At 41.7% G+C, this 21,587-nt stretch overlaps 1 protein-coding gene across 2 annotated transcripts in view; it reads right to left on the bottom strand.

Moving 5' to 3' along the window:
* Positions 1-21,335, bottom strand: part of ddr2l (discoidin domain receptor family, member 2, like) — a 41,422-nt gene extending 20,087 nt beyond the window's left edge. For both annotated transcript variants that reach the window (XM_079516224.1, XM_079516225.1), the window contains exons 1-7: positions 21,142-21,335; positions 7,905-8,003; positions 6,719-6,821; positions 5,755-5,821; positions 4,348-4,500; positions 1,918-2,065; positions 503-608 (exon numbers count right to left, since the gene is read on the bottom strand). In XM_079516224.1, coding sequence (XP_079372350.1) covers positions 503-608; positions 1,918-2,065; positions 4,348-4,500; positions 5,755-5,821; positions 6,719-6,821; positions 7,905-7,965 — 638 coding nt within the window. In that variant the 5' untranslated portion in view covers positions 7,966-8,003; positions 21,142-21,335. The remainder of the gene's footprint in view (positions 1-502; positions 609-1,917; positions 2,066-4,347; positions 4,501-5,754; positions 5,822-6,718; positions 6,822-7,904; positions 8,004-21,141) is intronic.
* Between the last annotated feature and the right edge of the window lie 252 nt (positions 21,336-21,587).

Genomic DNA, 21,587 nt, shown 5'->3' with positions numbered 1-21,587 from the left:
CCTTGCATGGTTTCCGCCGCCATCGGTGTATGAATGTGTGTGTGAATGTGTGAATGTAATGCACAATCTATGTAAAGCGCCTTGGATAAAGGTGCTATATAAATGCACCATTTGCCATTTAAAGGCATAAATTGCATCTATATGGTTTAGCAGCATTTGTATAGGGCAATAGAGGTTTGTAACGAGTGCATAAAGTGCAGTATTGCTTTCAAGACCATTTCTAATAGTGAAGGCAACATCCTCATGGCTAGGTTGTTTTATTACATTTCATGCAGATCAACAGAGCACATACTGTGGCTGTACTCTGGTTCATCTCCCTCTAATAGATTAAATCAATTGGTTCGAGTGTTGCACCCATAATGTACAGTATCTATGCATTATGTGTGTGTGTGTGTGTGTGTGTGTGTGTGTGTGTGTGTGTGTGTGTGTGTGTGTGTGTGTGTGTGTGTGTGTGTGCGTGTGCGTGTGCGTGTGTGCGTGCGTGCGTGCGTGCGCTCTCCACCTCCTCTCGTTCACTCCATCGTATGTTGAGTCGTTGAGGCTGGCAATAGGGAATCCTGGAGGCATCATCAACTGGCCCTCTGGAGCACTATAGGAGATCAGCCCATCTAGAGAGAGAATTTAGAGATTACCTTCTAAATACACTGTATATGTGTTTGTGAACCCTGGCCTATACAACCCTTTAGCCAGTCATCGAGTGGGGAGAGTCCATATGTTAATTATATTCGCTTTGCTCAATTTGCTATTAAGCCCCTTGACCTAAAAACACTCCGTGCATACCGATTACACCTGGGTCTGACCATCTCTTAAATGCAAAGAGCAATGTTTGATTTGACACAAAATCGCTCTGTGCGCTTCTCAGCGGTGTTGCCATGTCTGTTTATTATAAGCGACTTTGGGCTTCTTTTTCTGTAAAGTTGCTTGTAAATATTAGTTGTGGTTGCTTTTCTTGTTTCTAAAGTGCTTATTTGGGCTTTTCTCCTAATGTTGTTTAAACCAGTGATCCTCACACAGTGACATTGCCATGTCAAGGACCCCCAGATGAATGCATTTGCCCAACCCTAATCCAAAAATATTTGGGCCAGTGACCCCCATGACAGATTTGTGTTTTTAAATGTTTCAATAAAATTCAAAAAATATTCCACAATTATCACTTTTTTTCCAAGATTCCTTTTGAAAATAGCAGATCTACAAGCTCACAATGCATCACATCATGATCACGACGCGTTGTGAGCTTGTAAATGGGCACCACGTTGGCACAAAGGGTGGTGACCACTTGTCTGTTTAAACATCTATGAGATCCCCCACATTTGTATGTAAATTACATTCTGCACAGCACATTCTATACATGCTATACTCTTCTCGGAGATATAGAGCGTAGAGTGAGGTTCCAAACGAAACGGGGCTGTCTGCCTGTCAAAGGCAACTGAAATGCTATGTATTTCCAACTCTCTCTTTGTGCAGTGCATGGGGATATAATGATCATTATAACAATGTGTAAGAAAATATTTAAAAAGAAGGAAGAACTTTATATTTGTGGACAATCAAAATATGTTGGAAATGTTAATGTGGTGTCATTAAAATTAATATTGATATGGCAGACTCACTATCTAGAAAATAAAAACATGGCACTTCATTTAGAAAAGGTTGCCTTTTCAGAACAAATAATATAATAATTATTATTATTATTACTATTTTTATTACCACAATGTAAGGCCTATCTTATGCTTTAATGGTTTTTTTTCTTCAAAAATGATATTTTGAGAATCTTCGTGCAGGTGTCAGCAGTGTATGTGTGTGTGCCTTGTCTAAATGCAAATCAAATAAAAACATCTACTGTATATGATAATAACTTGATATTCACAAGTTCAAGGAGAATTTGTAACTGTGTGGGCGTGTGGGCGTGCGTGCGTGTACCTTCCCAGGGACATCCGTACAGCTCAACTCTCATACAGACAGTGGTGGAGAGCTTGGTGACAGGAATCAGTCTGACATAGCGGGTGATGACTGGAGGGCGCAGGTCTTTAATGACTGAAGCATAGGCATTGATGTTGGCATCCATTACCTTAGATTGTCAGGCAAAAAAGGATAGAATATGTAGAATATGTAGTTTTCACACACACACACACACACACACACACACACACACACACACACACACACACACACACACACACACGTCTCACACACACACACACACACACACACACACACACACACACACACACACACAGACACACACAGACACACACACACACACACACACACACACACACACACACTCACACACACACACACACACACAACTGTCTGACTAAAACTAGACTAAAACTAAAACTTTTCAAATGACTAAAATATGACTAAAACTAAATAATTTTTATTCAAAATACTGTGACTAAACTAAATCCAAATGTGCTGTCAAAATTAACACAATTAGCTAACATATAGCCTATTTATGTGATACAGTATGTGCTCTTATTTTTAACTCCATCCTTCATTCAAGCTTATAATAGAATATTAGAATAGTATTATCATTCATATCATACAGTAAGTCCAACATTTACCTAGTTTTGTGTACATTTGGCCAAGACTGAGATTACCTTGTATATTGTACTACACTGTAGTTTGAGATACAAACTTCAATATCACAGTGAGTAGTGGGAGAACAGTGTTTAACAGTGTAATAACAATAGAACCAAAACATAATCTTGAAAACAATCTGAGTGAGTGAGTGAGTGAGTGAGTGAGTGAGTGAGTGAGTGAGTGAGTGAGTGAGTGAGTGAGTGACACTCACTGGCAGATACAAAAGATTCAAAATACAAAGCTACATATTTGTAGCTGAAGTTGAAACCAGCTCAACTGTTTTGTAGCTTTGTAGCAGCTATAAATGTCAGATCTTTTTATCTTCATGTTGCTGGCTTTCATTGCAAAAGAATGCCAGTAGCCTGTATCTTTGTAGCTGCCAAAACAGTGCGTTTGGAAGTGAGGGCAACATCCTCATGGTTAGGTTGTTTTATTATATTTCATGCAGCTCAACAAAGCCATACTGTGGTTGTACTCTGGTTCATCTCTCTCTGACCCTGACATGATTGATGGTTCCGTCTTCTAACTAACATCCTCAACACCTGACCTTTGGCAGAACAAAGCCATGCTCTCCCTGTGTATGCTTGCTAGCTTCAAAGTGCCATTGTTCAAGGCATTTAACCCCCAACAGCTCATTTGGACCGACTCGGTCAGCCTACAACAGGAAACGAAGGCGGCAACTGTTGACACGCATGAGATGGTGTTTAATGGTGTCCTAATGGCGTTGCCAGTGGATGCTGAGGTCACCAGGAAGTGCCCTATAAGTTTCTTGTGGTAGAAGTTTGAATGACCAGAAATGGCGCATAATGAAATATTAAAACACAAAAAGCCAAATACTTTTTTTTCCGTCCTTCCTCTTTCACCTATTCTTTTCTCAATTTACATGTTTATCAGATTAACACATTTCCTCCTTCACTTTTTCCTCTCTTTCTTCTTGCCAGTTTTAACCACATGAGCAATAGAGCATCCCTATTCTGGGGATGACAAAATAGGGTAACGTTCGGCAAAAATGTTTGATCTACAAGCTCACAATGCGTTGCAATACGATGCAATGTGAACTTGTAGCTCAGATATTTTTAGCAAAGATATTTTCTGTGGAGAGAGGAATGAGGGGGCTGAGGAAAGACTCCTGGGAACGCTGGTCAACAGTATACTATAGGGCAGGGATCTTCAATGTTTTTCAGGCCAAAAAAACCCTAGCTGAGAGAGAGAGAGAGAGGAAGCTGGGACCCCCACTATAATCGCATAAAATCTTATCTTTTTCATAGATAGCTTCATAGACTTCATTGACAGCACTATCAAGTTGGATTCATGTTAACTACTTAAACCCTCAAACTTGACCTTTCATTCTGTCGTCTACTCTTTTTCCCCCCCTCTACACTAATCCTCTTTGCCGAAATTAGCCAATCTACAAACTCACAATTCCTTGCAGTACTATGCATTGTGAGCTTATAGATTTTTGTATAACGTTTTCCACAGAAACGGGATGCTACATCATGCTAGGGTTCAAGTTGTTAATGTAAAAATAATTATCCCATCACACAAAGATTTGTTGCAACTCTGAGGACCCTCTATGGGTCCCGGACCCTCTGTTGAAGAGCAATAGAGTTTAAGTGGTTAGAGTTCTTACATGTTGCAGATTTACATAGCAGTTATGAGCATGTTTTAAATACATGAGTGTGACAGAAGTTTCTATATTTCAAAAGCAAATCTCTTTGGGACATCATCTAATTCTCCATCCCTTCCTCATCCCTCTCCTCTCACCTTGTTGCCCAGTCTATTTTTCCAGGACTTCCAGCTCAGACCATCTCTGCTGTAGTTGAGGCGGTAGGCACGTGCAAACTCATTCCCTGAGCTTCTGGCGAATCGCCCCTGGGTCCCCACTATTGTCAGGAAGGTCAGCCTTCCCAGATCCACCTACAGGGACACGTGTTTGTTTGTTTGATTGATTGATTGATTGATTGACTGATTGATTGAAGTATTTATTAACAGTTTGCAGAATGGGTACATTTCACATGAAAGCACAACTCAATACAAAGACTGTTACTGTGGACGACACTGATAAAGTATTACACTTGTTTACAACATGGACAGGGGATAAATGGTAAATGGTGCATTTGTATACCGCTTTTATCCAAAGCGCTTTACATAGATTGTGCATTACATTCACCCATTCACACACACATTTATACACCGATGGCGGAGGAAACCATGCAAGGGTGCTCATTGTAAGGCACCAACCTGTGTGATGATGTGCTATATGATATGATGATGTGCTGTGATGTAATATAATATGTGTTATGATAATAATCATCATCATCATATTGTCCACTCCCCTCTCATGAAATTTGGTTTCTGGATTCACTCATCCTAACTATTAGGAGCAGTGGGCGGTATTAAAACAGCACCCAGGGATAGGGATGGAGATTATCGATCAGCTTATCGAGCAGGTTTATAGAACCGGGTCCTTATCGAGCCCACTATCGAGCATTTTAATAATCTTCTCTTTATTTTAACCAACCAAGACATCCCTTGGCTTGCACTACATTTTACTAGGGCCTTGAAATACAGTAACTTTCTAAGGGACAGAGGGAACTGTTAATTGTGTACCGTCACTGTAAAAGCGTAATGTATACATCATCGTACGACGGTGTCACGCACCAAAAATCTAGAAGCTCACACCGCGTTTGGTTGCACCGCGTTGTGAGCTTGTAGATCTGCCTTTTTGGCAATGATAGACTGAGAAGTTGCACATTGAATACGTCACGCATTATGCGAGACTATTCAATCGATCCGTGGGAGAACTATGGCAGGGAGATTTGAGTTTCCCAAACATATTATTATGAATTTATTTATGAAAAAATTCAGATTTTTTTTTTTTTAAAGTGGAACTAGTTAAGCGTGTCCCTAGGTTTTTACAAATATTTATCTAATGAAAAGTATTAGCAAAAGTATGTAACTAAATAATAACTGCATTGTATCCATTGGAACACAGCTCCTTTATTATATTACCTAAAAAGTAACTTTTTTGGACACGAACAGCGACGCTATGATATGATATGATTGTTCATGCTGTACTATATACTATATGAAATATATCGCTGTATGCAGGTCTGTACTATAGACAGAGGCACAGAGCATATACAATACATAGATTGAAAAGGTACAAACCTGTAAATATTGACTGTCTGATGTGTCTGAAGGGCACCAGGCTCCATCTCCCTCCTCGCGGTTGAACCTGGACACATTAACTGGTTCAGACTGTACGATGTGTGGGCACGTCATAACTAATCCAACTGACGGGTTGCTAGGACGTGTGTACACACGTCCTAGCGCATTTTCTTTGATATCAACCGAGAGAAAAATATTCTGATTTTTTTTCTTTCTTTTTTTAGTTGGCCTGTCCTTCTGCACTCCTTGCTCTTTTGCGCATGCGTGTTGTCGTTCACATCCCCGCTTACCGTTCACAAAGAAAGGCTCGGCGCGCATTATCTAGGGAGCTCTCCGTGGTTTTGACCAGATGCATATACTGAGGTCTTAATTTCTGACTTCAACATGCCTCTCGTTCAAAATATGAAGCGAGTGATCATCAGCGACTTTTATTGGTATCTTAGCGAGGTAAGCAAGCAAAAATATGTATGGCTTACAGAGTAAAAGCGGCCATATCTTCCCGGCACCCCGAGCTTCTATTTTGAAAGAAATCCCGCCACTGATTGTGTTGAGTGATTCTCAAACTCAAGGACCCCCAAAATTAATATGAATTTGGCCGCGGACCCCCATCGGAAAATATGTTGTGCCAGGGACCCCATACAAGATTCCAAATCTTTCCATTTTTTTCCCCAAGATGTGATTGAAAATAGCTGATCTAGTAGATCTGCTCATTTCAAATAGCTGATGTATATTAACTAATTTTGCTGGAACCCAAATGTAACCCCCTCAAGGACCCTCGGGGAACCCCTGACCCCTCTTTGAGAACCAACGCGGACTGCTTAATAGCTGATCTACAAGCTCACAACACGCCGCAGACGAGACACGTTGTGAGCTTGTAGATCTGCTATTGTGGGCCGTGCTAGGCACATGAAGGAGCATAAATGAGGCTTAAAACAAACACATTAGGTACCATACTTGGACTGACCTGGCATAGTGAGGGCCCGTGGTCTCATACCATTGGCTGGATGCTGTGATGTCATCATCTTTGATCCGGCCATCCTCCATGCCCAAGGCATAGCGACAGTGTGCTGCAACACACACACGCACGCGTGATGTAATCTCTACATTGTTGCTGCCAGACAGAAACCTATATTATACCTACATACAACTACAACCGTTTTCGTTTCCCATAAATTAGGTCCCTACTTCATCATACAAGAGTGTCACACAAAAGTAGTGAAAAGAGCAGATGTACAAGCTCACGACGCATCGCATCGTGACGCGTTGTGAGCCATTTTTAAATGTTTTAAAACAATAATAAAAAAGGAAAGGTTTTGGACATAGAGCACCAAAGTCCTGACGTCACTGTCAGTAGAGGGCGCTAGTTTGTTTTTATTTGCATTGAAATCCCCATAGGGGGATTTTAAATCTCTTCATATAAGAACTGTGTTTGAAAAATAAACCGATCATCCCGGCCTTTTCACTCATATGGATATGAAGCATCGACTGAAGGTGGAAAGAGTAGCGCTAGAAACAGGTCAAACAACCCAGAGACTACATTTCCGGGTAGGCGGGGTGGCTGCAGCTGCCCGTCGCACAACAGAAACTGACATGTTCATTTTTTTATTTATTTTTGAATATATATTTAATGTTTCGTGGTTACTTTACTACGAGTCAACGAGGAATCTCAGGAACGCAATGTGTTGACAGCTGGGCATGACGTATATTAGCAGCGGCATTGCTTTCATACCCTTGTAGTTTCAAGGCTTTTGCGGCCACATTAATTCCATTTTCTCCAGAAACTGGCTGTATCAAATATGAATGGACATCATTAACAACGCACAGCTACCCCCCTGACAGAAAGGCCGGGATTTTTTCATTTCATTTTTTCAAACACAGCTCTTATATGAAGCGACCTAAAATCCCCCTATGGGGATTTCAATGCAAATAAAAAAATACATGAACCTGTGGACTGGCGCCCTCTACTGAAAGTGACGTCAGACTTCGGTGCTCTATACGCTACAACGTTTCCAACCGACAACGATGTGTGTGTGTGTGTGTGTGTGTGTGTGTGTGTGTGTGTGTGTGTGTGTGTGTGTGTGTGTGTGTGTGTGTGTGTGTGTGTGTGTGTGTGTGTGTGTGTGTGTGTGTGTGTGTGTGTGTGTGTGTACCAGGGTCTATCTGTCCATAGGCTGCTGTGACGTGGAGGATCAGCAGCAGGAAGAGGTGCATGATGGTCCGCCGATCACACCAACACACACGCTACATCTCTGAGAGAGAGAGAGAGAGAGAGAGAGAGAGAGAGAGAGAGAGAGAGAGAGAGAGAGAGAGAGAGAGAGAGAGAGACAAAAGACAGGAGGAAATGGAAGGGGATTAATATAATTGTCATAACTTGAAATACAAAATGTAAATGCCCATTTCATGATGGATTATGGTGCAACAAGGCCATAGACGATAAGAATAAGAAAGACAGACTAATGCCTGGGCTGACAGAGAAATAGACTGGCTAGGACAGAAGGGTACCCGATAACAGCCAGACACTACAGGAGACAGGCACCCAGACAAAGCAAAACTAGACTGTGGCTGGCAAACAGATTGACTAAAAGACAAAGACACACAGAACCAGGTGGCTATAAGTAGCTAATGATCAACACGATGTCTCCAATCGACTCATTGTTTGATTGAATCTCATAATTTAAAGTAGTTTGGTGTAACTGCATTACATTACATGTGCATGCTGCTCTTTTATAAGCCCCATGGCTAATAAAAACAAAACGGATGAATGGCATTTTCAGTCGTGCTTGTGTTGCCTAGTTGGACAATTAAAGGACAATTTTGAACCAGAATCCTCTTTGTACGGTGTGGATTAAAATTTGACAGAACACTCTCAGTAGCAAGATTGAAGGATCTATTTGGTTCCTAATTATCAATGATTTAGCTGGGGACACCTGGAACCCACTCAAAGACCTCTGGCAGACCTCTGACCCCACATTGAGAACCATTGTATTAGGCCTATTAGCACCTGTGCTGGAAATTGCTCTCCAATAAGACCACTGTGGGTTGTTTTGTGACAGACAACGTTCACGCCAATGTATACTGTAGTATTGCTTAATGTATTCCAATAATTCCAATCAATGCCCTTTGGTGTGTGTGTGTGTGTGTGTGTGTGTGTGTGTGTGTGTGTGTGTGTGTGTGTGTGTGTGTGTGTGTGTGTGTGTGTGTGTGTGAATGTGCGTGCGTGCGTGCGTGCGTGCGTGCGTGCGTGCGTGCGTGCGTGCGTGCGTGCGTGCGTGCATGCGTGCGTGCGTGCGTGCGTGCGTGCTTCTGCCAGAAAGTGTGCGTGAGTCATTTCTCCATGTTATTGCTTTAGAGCCAAGAAGTTTATAAAAGTTGAACTCAAACACAGGCCTACTCAGAGCTGTTATGCAACACAGAACTAAAGGAAGCACGCACACACACACACACACACACACACACACACACACACACACACACACACACACACACACACACACACACACACACATAAACGATAACCTCGCCTATTCCCAGCCATGAACAATGAAACCTAGGCCTAGCTGTACTCTTTTCCAATCCACAACACCTGTGATTCTTGAAAATAATTTATACTTTGGTGTACGACAGTGTCACAGTAAAACATTACTTGAAACTTGAAAATCTGTTCATTTCGGTGAGCAAAGCCGTCGGATGACTAGTATAAATTAGGCTTAAGTGTCATGCTGTGGTCTGTAAATGCTTTATTAAAACGCTTTAAGCCTGTGTCTCTTCCCTCTATCTCCATCATTCATCATTCTGAGGTCAACATCCCCCAACTATCTGTCTCTCTCCAGACTGTCTGCAACTGGCTTTCTGATTCAGCACGCACAACCAGTGTTGCCATGTCTGCTTATTATAAAGCGACTTTGGGCTCTGGCTTGTTTTCTTTGGAAGTTGTGGGTTGGCTTGTTTCTAAAGTGTTGTTGCTTATGTGGGCTTGCTTTAGTTGAACTACTTTAAAACAATATACACTGGCTATTAAATAGCATATTAAGTTCACAACATCTGCCACATGGTGTGAGCTTATAGATCTGCTATTTTCAAAAATTATTGAAAAACAAATTGACAAATGTTTTAATGTTTGAGAACCACTGCACTGAAACAATTTTAGACAATAAGGTTTGACTGACCTGCTGTATTCACTTATTTGGGACTGTTTTTATTAATCTCTCAAGACAGATTATGCTAACATCAGCACCACTGCCCAAAACTTGTAGTGTTGTTGTTAGTAGGAATACACTGACACCACGCTAGACAGGAACGCCCAAAAACGTCACATCCGGTTTTAGCCTGGGGTAAGAATTTTCTATGGCTGCCAATGCAACTTGGTCCAATCCTTAATCACATACGGACAAACATCTATGCCAATGCTATCTAACTTGCGGAGGTAGCGTGCCTTGTCCACGGGCAACAGATCTTTCAACGTATGGCATTGCAAATACGTTTGATAATCGCTACTCTGCTCAATATTGTTTTGAAAATGCCGCAAATTGCATTGCAGTGAACGAGCGCAAATCACAACTTCCCCCGGTTGTGGGCGGAGTCACAGTTTGAGGCGCTGTTTACGCGCCGTGGTGTCAGTGTATAAACACAGAAGCACCCAGGAGGAAGTGGACTTAGAAAGGGGAGGGGCCAAACCAAGTTCCTGTTTCTACACAAAAAAGGATGAGGTGTCCCCAGAGGCAAAAACAAAGGGGGGAAATATTTTTTCTCCTTTATTTTTTTAACCAAATTAATCCCATTTTTCTTCTTTTTTTAATAGACCTGGTTGCTTGTTTCTCCTACAAAATCTGGCAACATTGCACAGAACATCATCAACTCACTAGAGAACACAGCTGGACAGGAGAGAGGGGGTAGACTATTAGACAGTGGTCAAAAAAGTACTCCCATTTCTTACTTAAGCAAAAGTATCAATACTGCAATGTAGAAGAAATACTTAGATTACAAGTATGTCAGTAAGTTCAGAATTAAACATTTACTCGAGTAAAAGCACAAAAGTATTGGTATCAAAATGTACTTAAAGTACCATAAGTAGAAAGTGCTTGTTATGCAGATCTATAAGCTCACTTGTAGATCGGCTCTTTTCAAATGGCAGAAATGTATATAGGGCTGAAGTGGTTAATGTATGTTTTTTAATAATAATCAAAATCTACAAAGTAACTACCGGTAGTAATTTAAAAGTTTTCAAATAATTGTAGTGTTGTATTTGCCTCTGCAATGTAGTGGAGAGTAGAAGTACTGAAAACTGGAAACACAAAATCACACCTGTGTGAACTGAGCGGTGCACCGTGCAATTATACATTTATTGTTACAGTTACTGTTCTGTACTGTGCTCTGTACTGTATTGTAGTGTACTGTGCTCTGCTCTGTACTTTGATTATTTTTGGAAAAAATCTTTGCGAAATGACAGAGTTACCGTGTGGGCCCTGTGGGCGTCCCCGGAACAACCAGAACCCCATGAACGCGCGCGCGCAGGGGGCCGGCCCGGTTCCGGCGAGCCTTCCCACATCCGAAACACTCGAGAAATGACAGAGTTACCGTGTGGGGGTCCCTGGGGGGTCCACGGAACATCCAGACCCCCAGGAACACGCCCAGGGGGCCTGCCCTGTTCCGGCGAGCCTTCCCGCGTCCGAAACAGTCGAGAAATGACAGAGTTACTGTGTTGCAGCTTTCCGTGCTTGGACACAGGGACACGCATAGGGGCAGACATATGGACACACATACTGTAGCTGCGTAATGGAGCGGAGGCACCGCTCAAAAACAACTCAACATGAGTACCACAGACGAATAACAGTCTAAGTCCACACTATTGATCCATAATATATAAATGATAGATAAGGGTTCAGGACAACGAGGCCTTTTCGTGGAGGGGTCAGTCTGAAATTTGGACTTAGACTGTTTTTCGTCTGTGGTACTTAACAGTACAGTACAGTTAAGGGCAGAAAATGTTACTTTACACCACTGTTTTTAGATGGGGCTGCATGAGAGGTGGAGAGGGAAAGAAAGAGAATGAGACAGAGGTAAAGAAACAAAGCATGACAGATAACGGAATCAGAGATATCCAGAAGAGGGAGATAAACAGAAATAGAGAAGAGAACCAGACAGACTTTGGAGGCGTGAAAGAGATGATATATATACTGTAGCCTACTGTGTAACAGCTTACACAGACATTGATATAGGTTGTTGTTTTGGTTTTTTTGGAGAGTTTGAAAAACAGAGAAAGAGCGAGATATTAAATCACAGAGACAAAGGGAAGAGAGAGAGGGGGAGAGAGACAGTTCAAGAGAGAGGGAGAGGGATACCTAGAATGACAGTTGCTTTTCGTGCAGCTGTTTTATGTAATGTAAATGTTTTTTTAGTCAGAGAAGCACTGAAAGAGAAAGAAAGTCAGAAAGAATGAGTGAAACGGGGGAGTAGGAGGCAGAGAAAGAGATAGAGGGGGGAGGGAGAGAGAGAGACTTTAAGAGCAGCACCAGAGAGCGAGCAGCAGCTTTATGTAATGTGTTGGCTTCTGTAGGGGCCTGCTCAGATTCCTCTACTGTTGCTCATCTTTCTCTACTATCACATGACTAGGGAGAGAGGGGGGGGGGGGGGTATATGAAAGAGGGGGAGAGAAATGGAGAACTGAAGATCACAGGGAGAGTGAAAAGAGGAAGGAGAGAAATGGGGAGTGATAAATAGAAGATATAGGAGAGCCTATAAAAGGGTGAAAGAGCATGCTACTTTTGAATGTTGCATAAGCCTAGTTCTTATTACTGTATTCAAGTAGGCATTTCATTCAGGTATCCTAGTGCTCTAGCTCAGAGCAATGAAGATCAATGGCAGGAAAATTAACATTTGAAGTTTACTATGAAAACCTGCAAAACCTGTCCGTCCGTCTGTCAGGTCAAGCGACCATATATGGCCGTCAGCCCATTACGCCTCGTGACACGTCACGCCACCATATGGTTGACGCTCCATATATGGCCATCTCCATATATGAATATCACGACACTGACCTCATCAAACCCTGGATAGCCATACATGGAGAAGACTGGATCATCACCTAGATCTGCATATATGGAGCCGGCCAGCAACTCTACATCTGACATCAAACCTCAAACCCTTAGATCTCCATATATGGAGCTGATCTGTTATGACAATCCATATGTTGATCCTTCCCCACCCGTCCTTCCTCTTCGATTGTCACCGTTTTGACTGATACCTGTCCATTCAACAGGCCTGAAATTTAAAGCCCGGCCCTACCTGGGCCCTCATCAAACCCTGTACACTAAAGACAATGTCCCCGCTGCCACCCTTAGATATATGGAGCTGACCTGTTCTGACATTCAATATGTTGATCTGAACTCATCAAACCCTGTACACTCAAGACACGTTACATATATGGCCAGTACAGAATTCATTCCATATGTTGATCTGACCCCACATGCCAAAGCGCCAGCCCAGCAGTCTTCCGTCACCCAGGCAGATGCATGCACAGCACACGACCTCGTCGTTTCTTGCCCTCAAGGCGTCTTACTGGTACTTTAGTGAAATCATAGAAATTGAACAGCCGTGCCTTAATTTCAGATGATGAGCAGACAACTGTTGCAAAATGAGCAATGATATAGCGCCTCCCATTTGGTGGACATTTTCAGTGAACAAAGGGTTTGTTGGTTTTCTTTGGAGTTTAAAGTTGCAATCCATAGATTTAAGTTCTTCCTGGGATTCAAAAGGACACAAACCATTTCTACTACTAAGCTAAACTAAGATGAATGCAGGGATGGGTAGGGTAGAATTGGGTGAATTGGGTCTAAATTGCTCCTTTGAAGAGTAAGTAGACCACTTCCAGTAGTTATATTAGTAAAAAAAGGGGGAAAAATAACTTAAATAACGAGGCTTGCAGTGACAGCCTCAGGCTCAGAGCCTGAGTTTTGTCCCATGTAGTTGTAATTTTTGTACTCTACTTCGTTTCCTTTTTCTCTATGTTCTGCTATCACCTGACTGCCCCCCCCCCCCCCCCCGTCCGTCCGTCCGTCCGTCCGTCCGTCCGTCCGTCCGTCCCCCCGTCTCAGGGGTGGAGAGGGAGAGAAACAAAAACACGCATCTAAAAAACAGACCCAGGGAGAGAAGTCCCTATACCCTCCCTCACCAGACCCAGGGAGAGAAGTCCCTATACCCTCCCTCACCAGACCAAACAGACCCAGGGAGAGAAGTCCCTATACCCTCCCTCACCAGACCCAACAGACCCAGGGAGAGAAGTCCCTATACCCTCCCTCACCAGACCCAACAGACCCAGGGAGAGAAGTCCCTATACCCTCCCTCACCAGACCAAACAGACCCAGGGAGAGAAGTCCCTATACCCTCCCTCACCAGACCAAACATGAGCCAAAAGCCTCAACATTCCAAACATTCAACGCAACCCAAATCCCATTCTCTCTCGCGCGCACTCTTTCGCTCATATACACAGGAATCCACATGCCTTACGCACGCACTCTGCTCTCTCTCTCATATTCGGAAAGCAGCATTACTGCCTGTTCTCTACACAACACCCCGCTCGCACGCGCGCACACACACACACACACACACACACACACACACACACACACACACACCTCTCTAAGGAACCAGCATGCATTCTGGTTGGGAGGTCAATGAGGCTGAGTTCAAGAACTTAACTGACACCAGAACAGATCATTGAAGAGTAGTGTGTGCTGTACATAATTTACTGTAGATGACACAGACAGAACAACATTAACACATGATGCAAGCTGGGGTAAATAATGACAAACATTAGACAGTTTATGGCTACTTTCAGGCAGATGTTTTAACTGTCTGGGTAATTGCCTGGCCTTGATTGACTATAGTTTGCTGGCTGGTTGATTGGCTTACAAGCTAGCTTACTGTCTGTTTTTGTAGTTCATTGTCTTGCTCCCTGACTCATGGGTTTTATTGCAGCCTGCAGGCTGGCTGGCTGACTTGACTAAGTTGCTGGTTTCCTGAAGACACTTTTTGTTCACCAGATAACTTAATTTCATGACTGCTTTACTGGCTTGTTAGCTTACATTGGTGGATGTAGTCTGACTGTCCCACTGACTCCCAGACTCCCAGACCGTCTTGGTTAATGTCTTACTGACTGGTTCTCTCACACAGGCTGTGGCTGCATAGCAGGCCATCTGATTACACAACACAATAAACAATGTAAGACTCAAGTGCTCTGCAAGCCCGCATGCACGCATGCACGCTCGCACACACACACACACACACACACACACACACACACACACACACACACACACACACACACACACACACACACACACACACACACACACACACACACACACACACACACACACACACACACACACAATGAAGGAGAATCCACACATCAGAGAAACTGTTTACACAAGCATGGTACAATACATAAGCATGCTCTCTCTCCCCCTCTCTCTCAAAGGGCTTTATTAGCATCTCTCTCTCTCTCTCTCTCTCTCTCTCTCTCTCTCTCTCTCTCACACACACACACACACACATTGATTGATTGATTGATTGAAATATTTATTAACAGTTTGCAGAATTACAGTACATTTCAAGCACAAACTCAATACAAAGGCTGTTAACTGTGAGTGGACGACCCAATTAAGCATTACACTTGTTTCCAATAGGGTCCACCATGTTCAATTCATCAAAAACATTTAGAGACGTACAAATAGACACTTCTATATAGACAAAGAACAGAACAGGAATTCATCATAATGGAGGTAAAAAGGGAAAAGAAACATATACAGTGAGGGGAAAAAAGGGGTGGGCGGTGGCACACACACAGTACAGGTCCTGACAGAATCCATTGAGCCTGAGTGTCCACACTCCACAGCCAGCTGTTCTAGACTGTCATTCAAGATAACGCACAGTTCACAGTTCAGTGACTAAGGTGACAGGTCATCAGTTCAGTAACTTGGGACAACTGTAGGAATGTAACAGTGTACAATTTTTTCAGTATACCACCATGGTATGAAACAACCACAGTACTGATATGATATCCCACAAATTTCCGTGCAATATATATGCACAGTGCAACTTCACTTGCGACTTGTTGCGACTTGCGCGAGTCATGACGAAGTAAACTATAATAACAGTAACATTTTCTGATTAACATTACTCACTTGACTCACACAGACTGTGAGTCATGTTAATAAAATAGGAGAAACAGTGCATTTTACTTACACAAATGTTATTGGCATGTACTGTGTATGTGGACAGTGTCCACTATATGCGTGCCGATTATAATGTGTGGCCTACCAAACTATTCTTAGGTTTTGATAGATAAACAGCAGTGATTTACATTTAGACATCAACGTTATGCTGTGTCCTGTAAGTCCATGTGGGCTGATGCATGACAACGAAATAAATAAATCTATCTATCTCTATATTCAGAGGTGGGCAACTTTGAAGTAAAAAAAAAAAAAAAAAGATCAAAACGTGTCGCTCTACGACGTATTTTGAGCTTCTAGATATGCTATTTTTGCTATATTTGAATTAAATTCCCATTGACAATGAATGGAGAATTTTACATCATTGTGTCTGAGCAAATAGGCAGTGTCTATTTTACGTCATGATGATGTACGATGATAAGAGCGCCCCTCACTTCACACAGGTGTGATTTTTGAGGGCCGCTAGCCCCTCCTATATACAGCTTTTGTCCCCACACGTCTCATATTTTCCATTGACAATGAAAGGAGAAATTAGGTCACAAACATTAAATGCCATTGACAATGATGGGAAAATGTACTTTATATGTAGACGAGCAAATTGGCTAACCAATCACATAAATTCAGTTGATCATGAGATGATGTCTGATGATGTATAATTCACACAATTCACATATAACTTCACACTGACACGGGTGTCATTAAATTGGAATCCTAAAAAGTAACATTTTTTATTTAATTTCAAATACATTTATTTATATTAGACATAAAAAAGACAAACATTTTTATACTAGTCATTAAGCTACTAATATAGACTGAAGTAATTAAAGCGGGTCATGTTTGTATTGCTTGGAATTGTAACAGCTGAAATCAATAATATATCAGTATTCCGATATTAACCTGCGGGCCGCATTAAGTGAAGGTGAGGGCCGCATGTAGCCCCTGGGGTGCCAGTTGCCCATATATGCTCTATGGAGGGATTCACGATCCCTATCCCAGAGTAATACAATAACAAGGTTTGAAAAAGAGCTTCAAACATCCGAGGAATCTGGGGTGTGCTTGATGCAACTTGTCAGGCCCTTCAACAGCCACTCACTCACTGTTCGAAAACATTCTAGTCAAGGTCAACAAAATCAAAACACACAATGTAGGATTTTTAACCAAGGAAATGTTGTATTCTCATTTTTCCAGTTGAGCCACAATACACAGGATAAACACCTACTTTTATTGATGAGGAGTTTGATGTGTACATAATATGTGAATGTTTCTCAACCCATGCTTTGCTCTTTTTACACCAACGATTTACAGACTTTAGAGATGTTTACAGACTTTATATGATTCCCGTAAGTAAATCCAATCTGCGCTGAAATGCTGAATGTGAACGTGTCACTTCAGACCAGGTCTGTCCTCGTAAAGAATACAGATACTGAAGCACAATACTGTAATGTGTAGGGCAGTTATGTGTGGCCGCAGGGTATACTATACACCTATGACACCACACGCATGCGCGCACACACACACACACACACACACACACACACACACACACACACACACCGTATATGCCCACAAATGTGTAGCTGCAGGGTATACTATCCACCTATATAACATACTGTAAAGGGCTGTCACGAATCTCACAATCATGACATTTTGCTTGACAATTATTTTGTCATACCTTTTTTTTACCAATTTAATGTAGTTTTTGACATTGAACATTGGACATTTGGAACATATATATTCTAATAATCACAATTCCATTTAACTTTTAGGCTTTGTAAACTAAATTTGCACTGGATATCTGCCAACATGCATAGGATAGTCATATAGTGTGCCTGGCCTTGCAGGGTAGCCTATACATCTACAGTATATGCATCTACAGACACAAAAAGATATCAACACACATGTATGCATATACTGTACACAGAGGGGCGTAGCACCAAATTCTGGGCCCTCGGAAAAGCAATCACTGTGGGTCCCCCACATACATTTTATTTAGTGTTTTGTATGTGTAATCTAGGCTTTTGAGGCCCCCCACACCCTGGGGCCCTAGTGTGTCACACTTTCCCGCCAGTCCGACGCCCCTGCATACACAGTTTACACACACAAATAAACACAAGGCATGTAGCATCGCTCTTATCCAGAGCGACATAAAGTGTAATGAACATTTACTGCATGTGCGTGCATGCATGCACCTAGATTCAGGTATGTAGAGAATGGTTCATCTGTCAATGTATGGTGTTTATTTGAAGATATTCTGTATGTCTATCCAGGGGCTCCATGATACAACTGTATGATCAGGCCAAATTGATCTATGCTTGTGAAGTGATTAAGACCATAGCCTACACAACAAGTCTAGTTTCTCCAACAACCAAGTTGACTTGACTTAGCAGGGTAAAACAGAGAATTAAGACACTTCAGTGACTTTACTGAATTAACAGTATTTATTGAAATTATATTACTGTAAGCAAGCCATATTGAAGATGATTCAACAGTACAGGAAACTGAGGAAAGGCTAGATATTGTCAGTTCAGAGGAGAGAGCCATGTTTAGCGACACTGACTCTGCTAACAATCAGTTAACGGATAATGTTTTTCTAATGACACAATGAGACACAGATTATGGCTTGGCAGCAGTGTAACTGTAAATATTCACAAACGAACACACAAGCAGCACTCACTCTGTCATTTAAATTCTTCAATAATCCTTGTTCTCACTGTAGTCACAGCTACTATTATGCAGCTATTGGCTATTATTTGTCCCTCAGACTCCCTCTTTGCAAGTAGCCTATTAAATTTGAAGCCCCAGTCACTCTGTATTTTGGCAAATAATGCCCGGCCTTAACTAAAATGTGATTTTACTGCACTGGCTGTTTATGACAGACATGAGTTTTGAATCAATTTGGATGCTGTAAATTCTACTTGTTGTTGCAACCATTTAAGTAAAACATACACGTATTTTTAATTATCGTCTACTCAATGTTTATTGATCTTCTCATAATTGGGGCTTTCATTTGAATACAGGATTGTAAAATGGTACAACTGAAAGAAGCTGTTGTGGATTGGGTGGTTATTATTGACAGGGTTGACATGACAATTACTGATACAATCTCTATAGGCTCTTCTGCCTCCAGTAGGAACTAACTTCAAACCTGTCACAGCTACTTTATGTCTCTGTATCTACAGTAGATATGGCTCTGTCCCTACTAGGATATGTTAAACGGCCTTCCACCGCACATTATCCTTTATTTAGTTGTGGTTTGTTCTAGTAGTACCAGAACAAACCATAACTAGGGCTGTCTGTGAGAGTATTCCCCTTTATTAGTTATCAATATGTATTCTAGAGGCACAGTGAAAGGTTCAAATGCAGATCATCACTTTTTCCCCTCTCCCACCCTCTCTGTCATCCATACATATTGTCTATAGTGTTTCTGTGATTATGCAGACCCACTGAATCAATCAAATCACCATTTTGATAATAAAACTATTTATTCACCACACCGACCGGTCCTAAATATGAAGCAATCAGTAGTTGCTCCTTTAGCCTAAACTCTCTCTCTCTCTGTGTGTGTTGGGGATCCAATTGACCTATTTGCTATTTACATACCCATAACCCTGCAGTTTCAGGTTACATTGCTTCCCTTAGAGCTCACTCCTGCAGGACACAACACATAACAGTGACTAGTCTTTAAACTGGTTAGAATGTGATTATGTCACCCATCTGCAATTCTGCATAATCTATGACCAATTTCATGCAGGGATGACCACAGATGTAGTTTAACTTAATTCGGATTATAAACCCTTTGGGTTTTTGTATCTCACATTCGCAAATAGGTTAAAAATTATGAATCAACAAATCATTAATCAAATCATTAATTAATGAAATGCACAGCGGTCATGCAAAAATAGTGAAAATAGTAGACATACAACCTCACAGTCACAACAGATCGCCTATAGCAACAACTCTTTGTGAGCTTGTAGATCTGCTATTTTCACTAGACTATATTTTGCATTTCTTTTTTATTTCTTGAAATGTTCTTATAGGCCTAATGACATACCCAAAATGGGGGTCGGTTATTAATCGATTATGATCTATTATTTTGCATAACAAAAATAAATTGATTAGTTCCATTAGCCTAACTAGATTTGCAAAACCAAACAACATGCCAAATCCTGTCAATACATATGGAAGCTCCCTTAACCACTTATACTGTACCCCAGGATCTGTATTCTGGGGAAAGCTTCTCAGAAAATATCAGGTATACAAGCTCAGTCAAAACAGCTAAGTTATCTAATGTAGAACAAAAACAGAAAAGTATTAAGTGGTTATTATAACTTATAAGCGAGGCAAATGAACATCAAAACAAAGCATTGCCCTGAACTCTCTGACCCCTCTTGTGAAATGTGTCTCAAAACACAATTATTAAGCTAATTTACATAAACGTCAATTAATCAAAGTATAGCCTATAGGCCTACTGCCCACAAGTGATTGTTCGTTGGGTCAAGTCACCTGTCAACCACACATGACGTTGAAGCAGCCAGAAATTAATAGGCATCAATTGGGCCTACTACAGCCCTCATATAGCTACCGTTATCCCAACAGCCTGGAGTAACTTCGGCTTCATTTGACTTGTAAATGTGGCAACCTTGCCTGTTCGAGACTAGATTCTAGTAGTAAGTAGTACTAACTATTGATCTAACAGTAAATTGTGTTTTGTTTTTGCTTGCCTCTCTCGTATAGCATATTTAAAAAGTATGACATACGAGGAAAAGGTGTCAGGCTGAACTTAACTGAAAGTTCTTAAAGACAACATAGGCTATCGTCCTTTCAGAATTCACGTGATTAACTTAACGGCAGCGGTGCGTAAAATGTGTTGTCTCTTTTATGAAGTTCTAGTCTAGATAGGATTCTGTTCACCTATTGTTTCCATCTAGGCCTACAGCAATTCTCACAGTGCTGTCATCGCTGTCACGAGATGTAAATGCCACTCTTCCAAAATTCCTCCAAATATTACAACGTCCGCCGATGCTCGTGCGTAAAAAGCTGGCTCCATTCTGGTTAGCAACAAAGAGGCCAACAAAAACAGCGATGGGGAAACTTTTGTCTATTCCACACAACTTCACACTCTTAGATTATGAAACGGCGACAACATCCAGCTATTTACCTGGTCGCAGTTTCTCCACAAGATCCCGACGACAAGGTTAATTCTTTTCCCTTTGTCTTCAGAGACACGCGGCGATTAAACAACTCAGATCATTATCAAGAAAATTGATATCGGTTGGGGTATTGCAGCAACAATGCATCGGAAGAAGATTTGCACACTCAAAAAAAAAGTTTCTATGTACGTTTTACATCACATCCCGCTTCCGCCGAGAATGAGGAGGAGGAGTGAAGGAAGGGAAAGGGAGGAAGGGGCAACTTGAGCCCATGTGTGAGCTAGCGTGCCGAAGTGAGATCACGGCGTTCTTGAAGTGCTTGGTGCGGTCCTGTAATGTAGTAGGCTGGTTACATTACACATTCACTAGCAGGGGTCTTCAACGTTTTTCAGGCCATGCACGGACCCCTTACAAAAAAAACAGAAAACAGAAAACTATTATATTGTGTAATGTG

Source organism: Electrona antarctica (genome assembly GCF_951216825.1).
Source record: "Electrona antarctica genome assembly, chromosome: 12".
Lineage (NCBI taxonomy): Eukaryota > Metazoa > Chordata > Actinopteri > Myctophiformes > Myctophidae > Electrona > Electrona antarctica.
The sequence above is the reverse complement of the archived record's forward strand: the minus strand, read 5'-3'. Positions and strand labels throughout refer to the sequence as shown.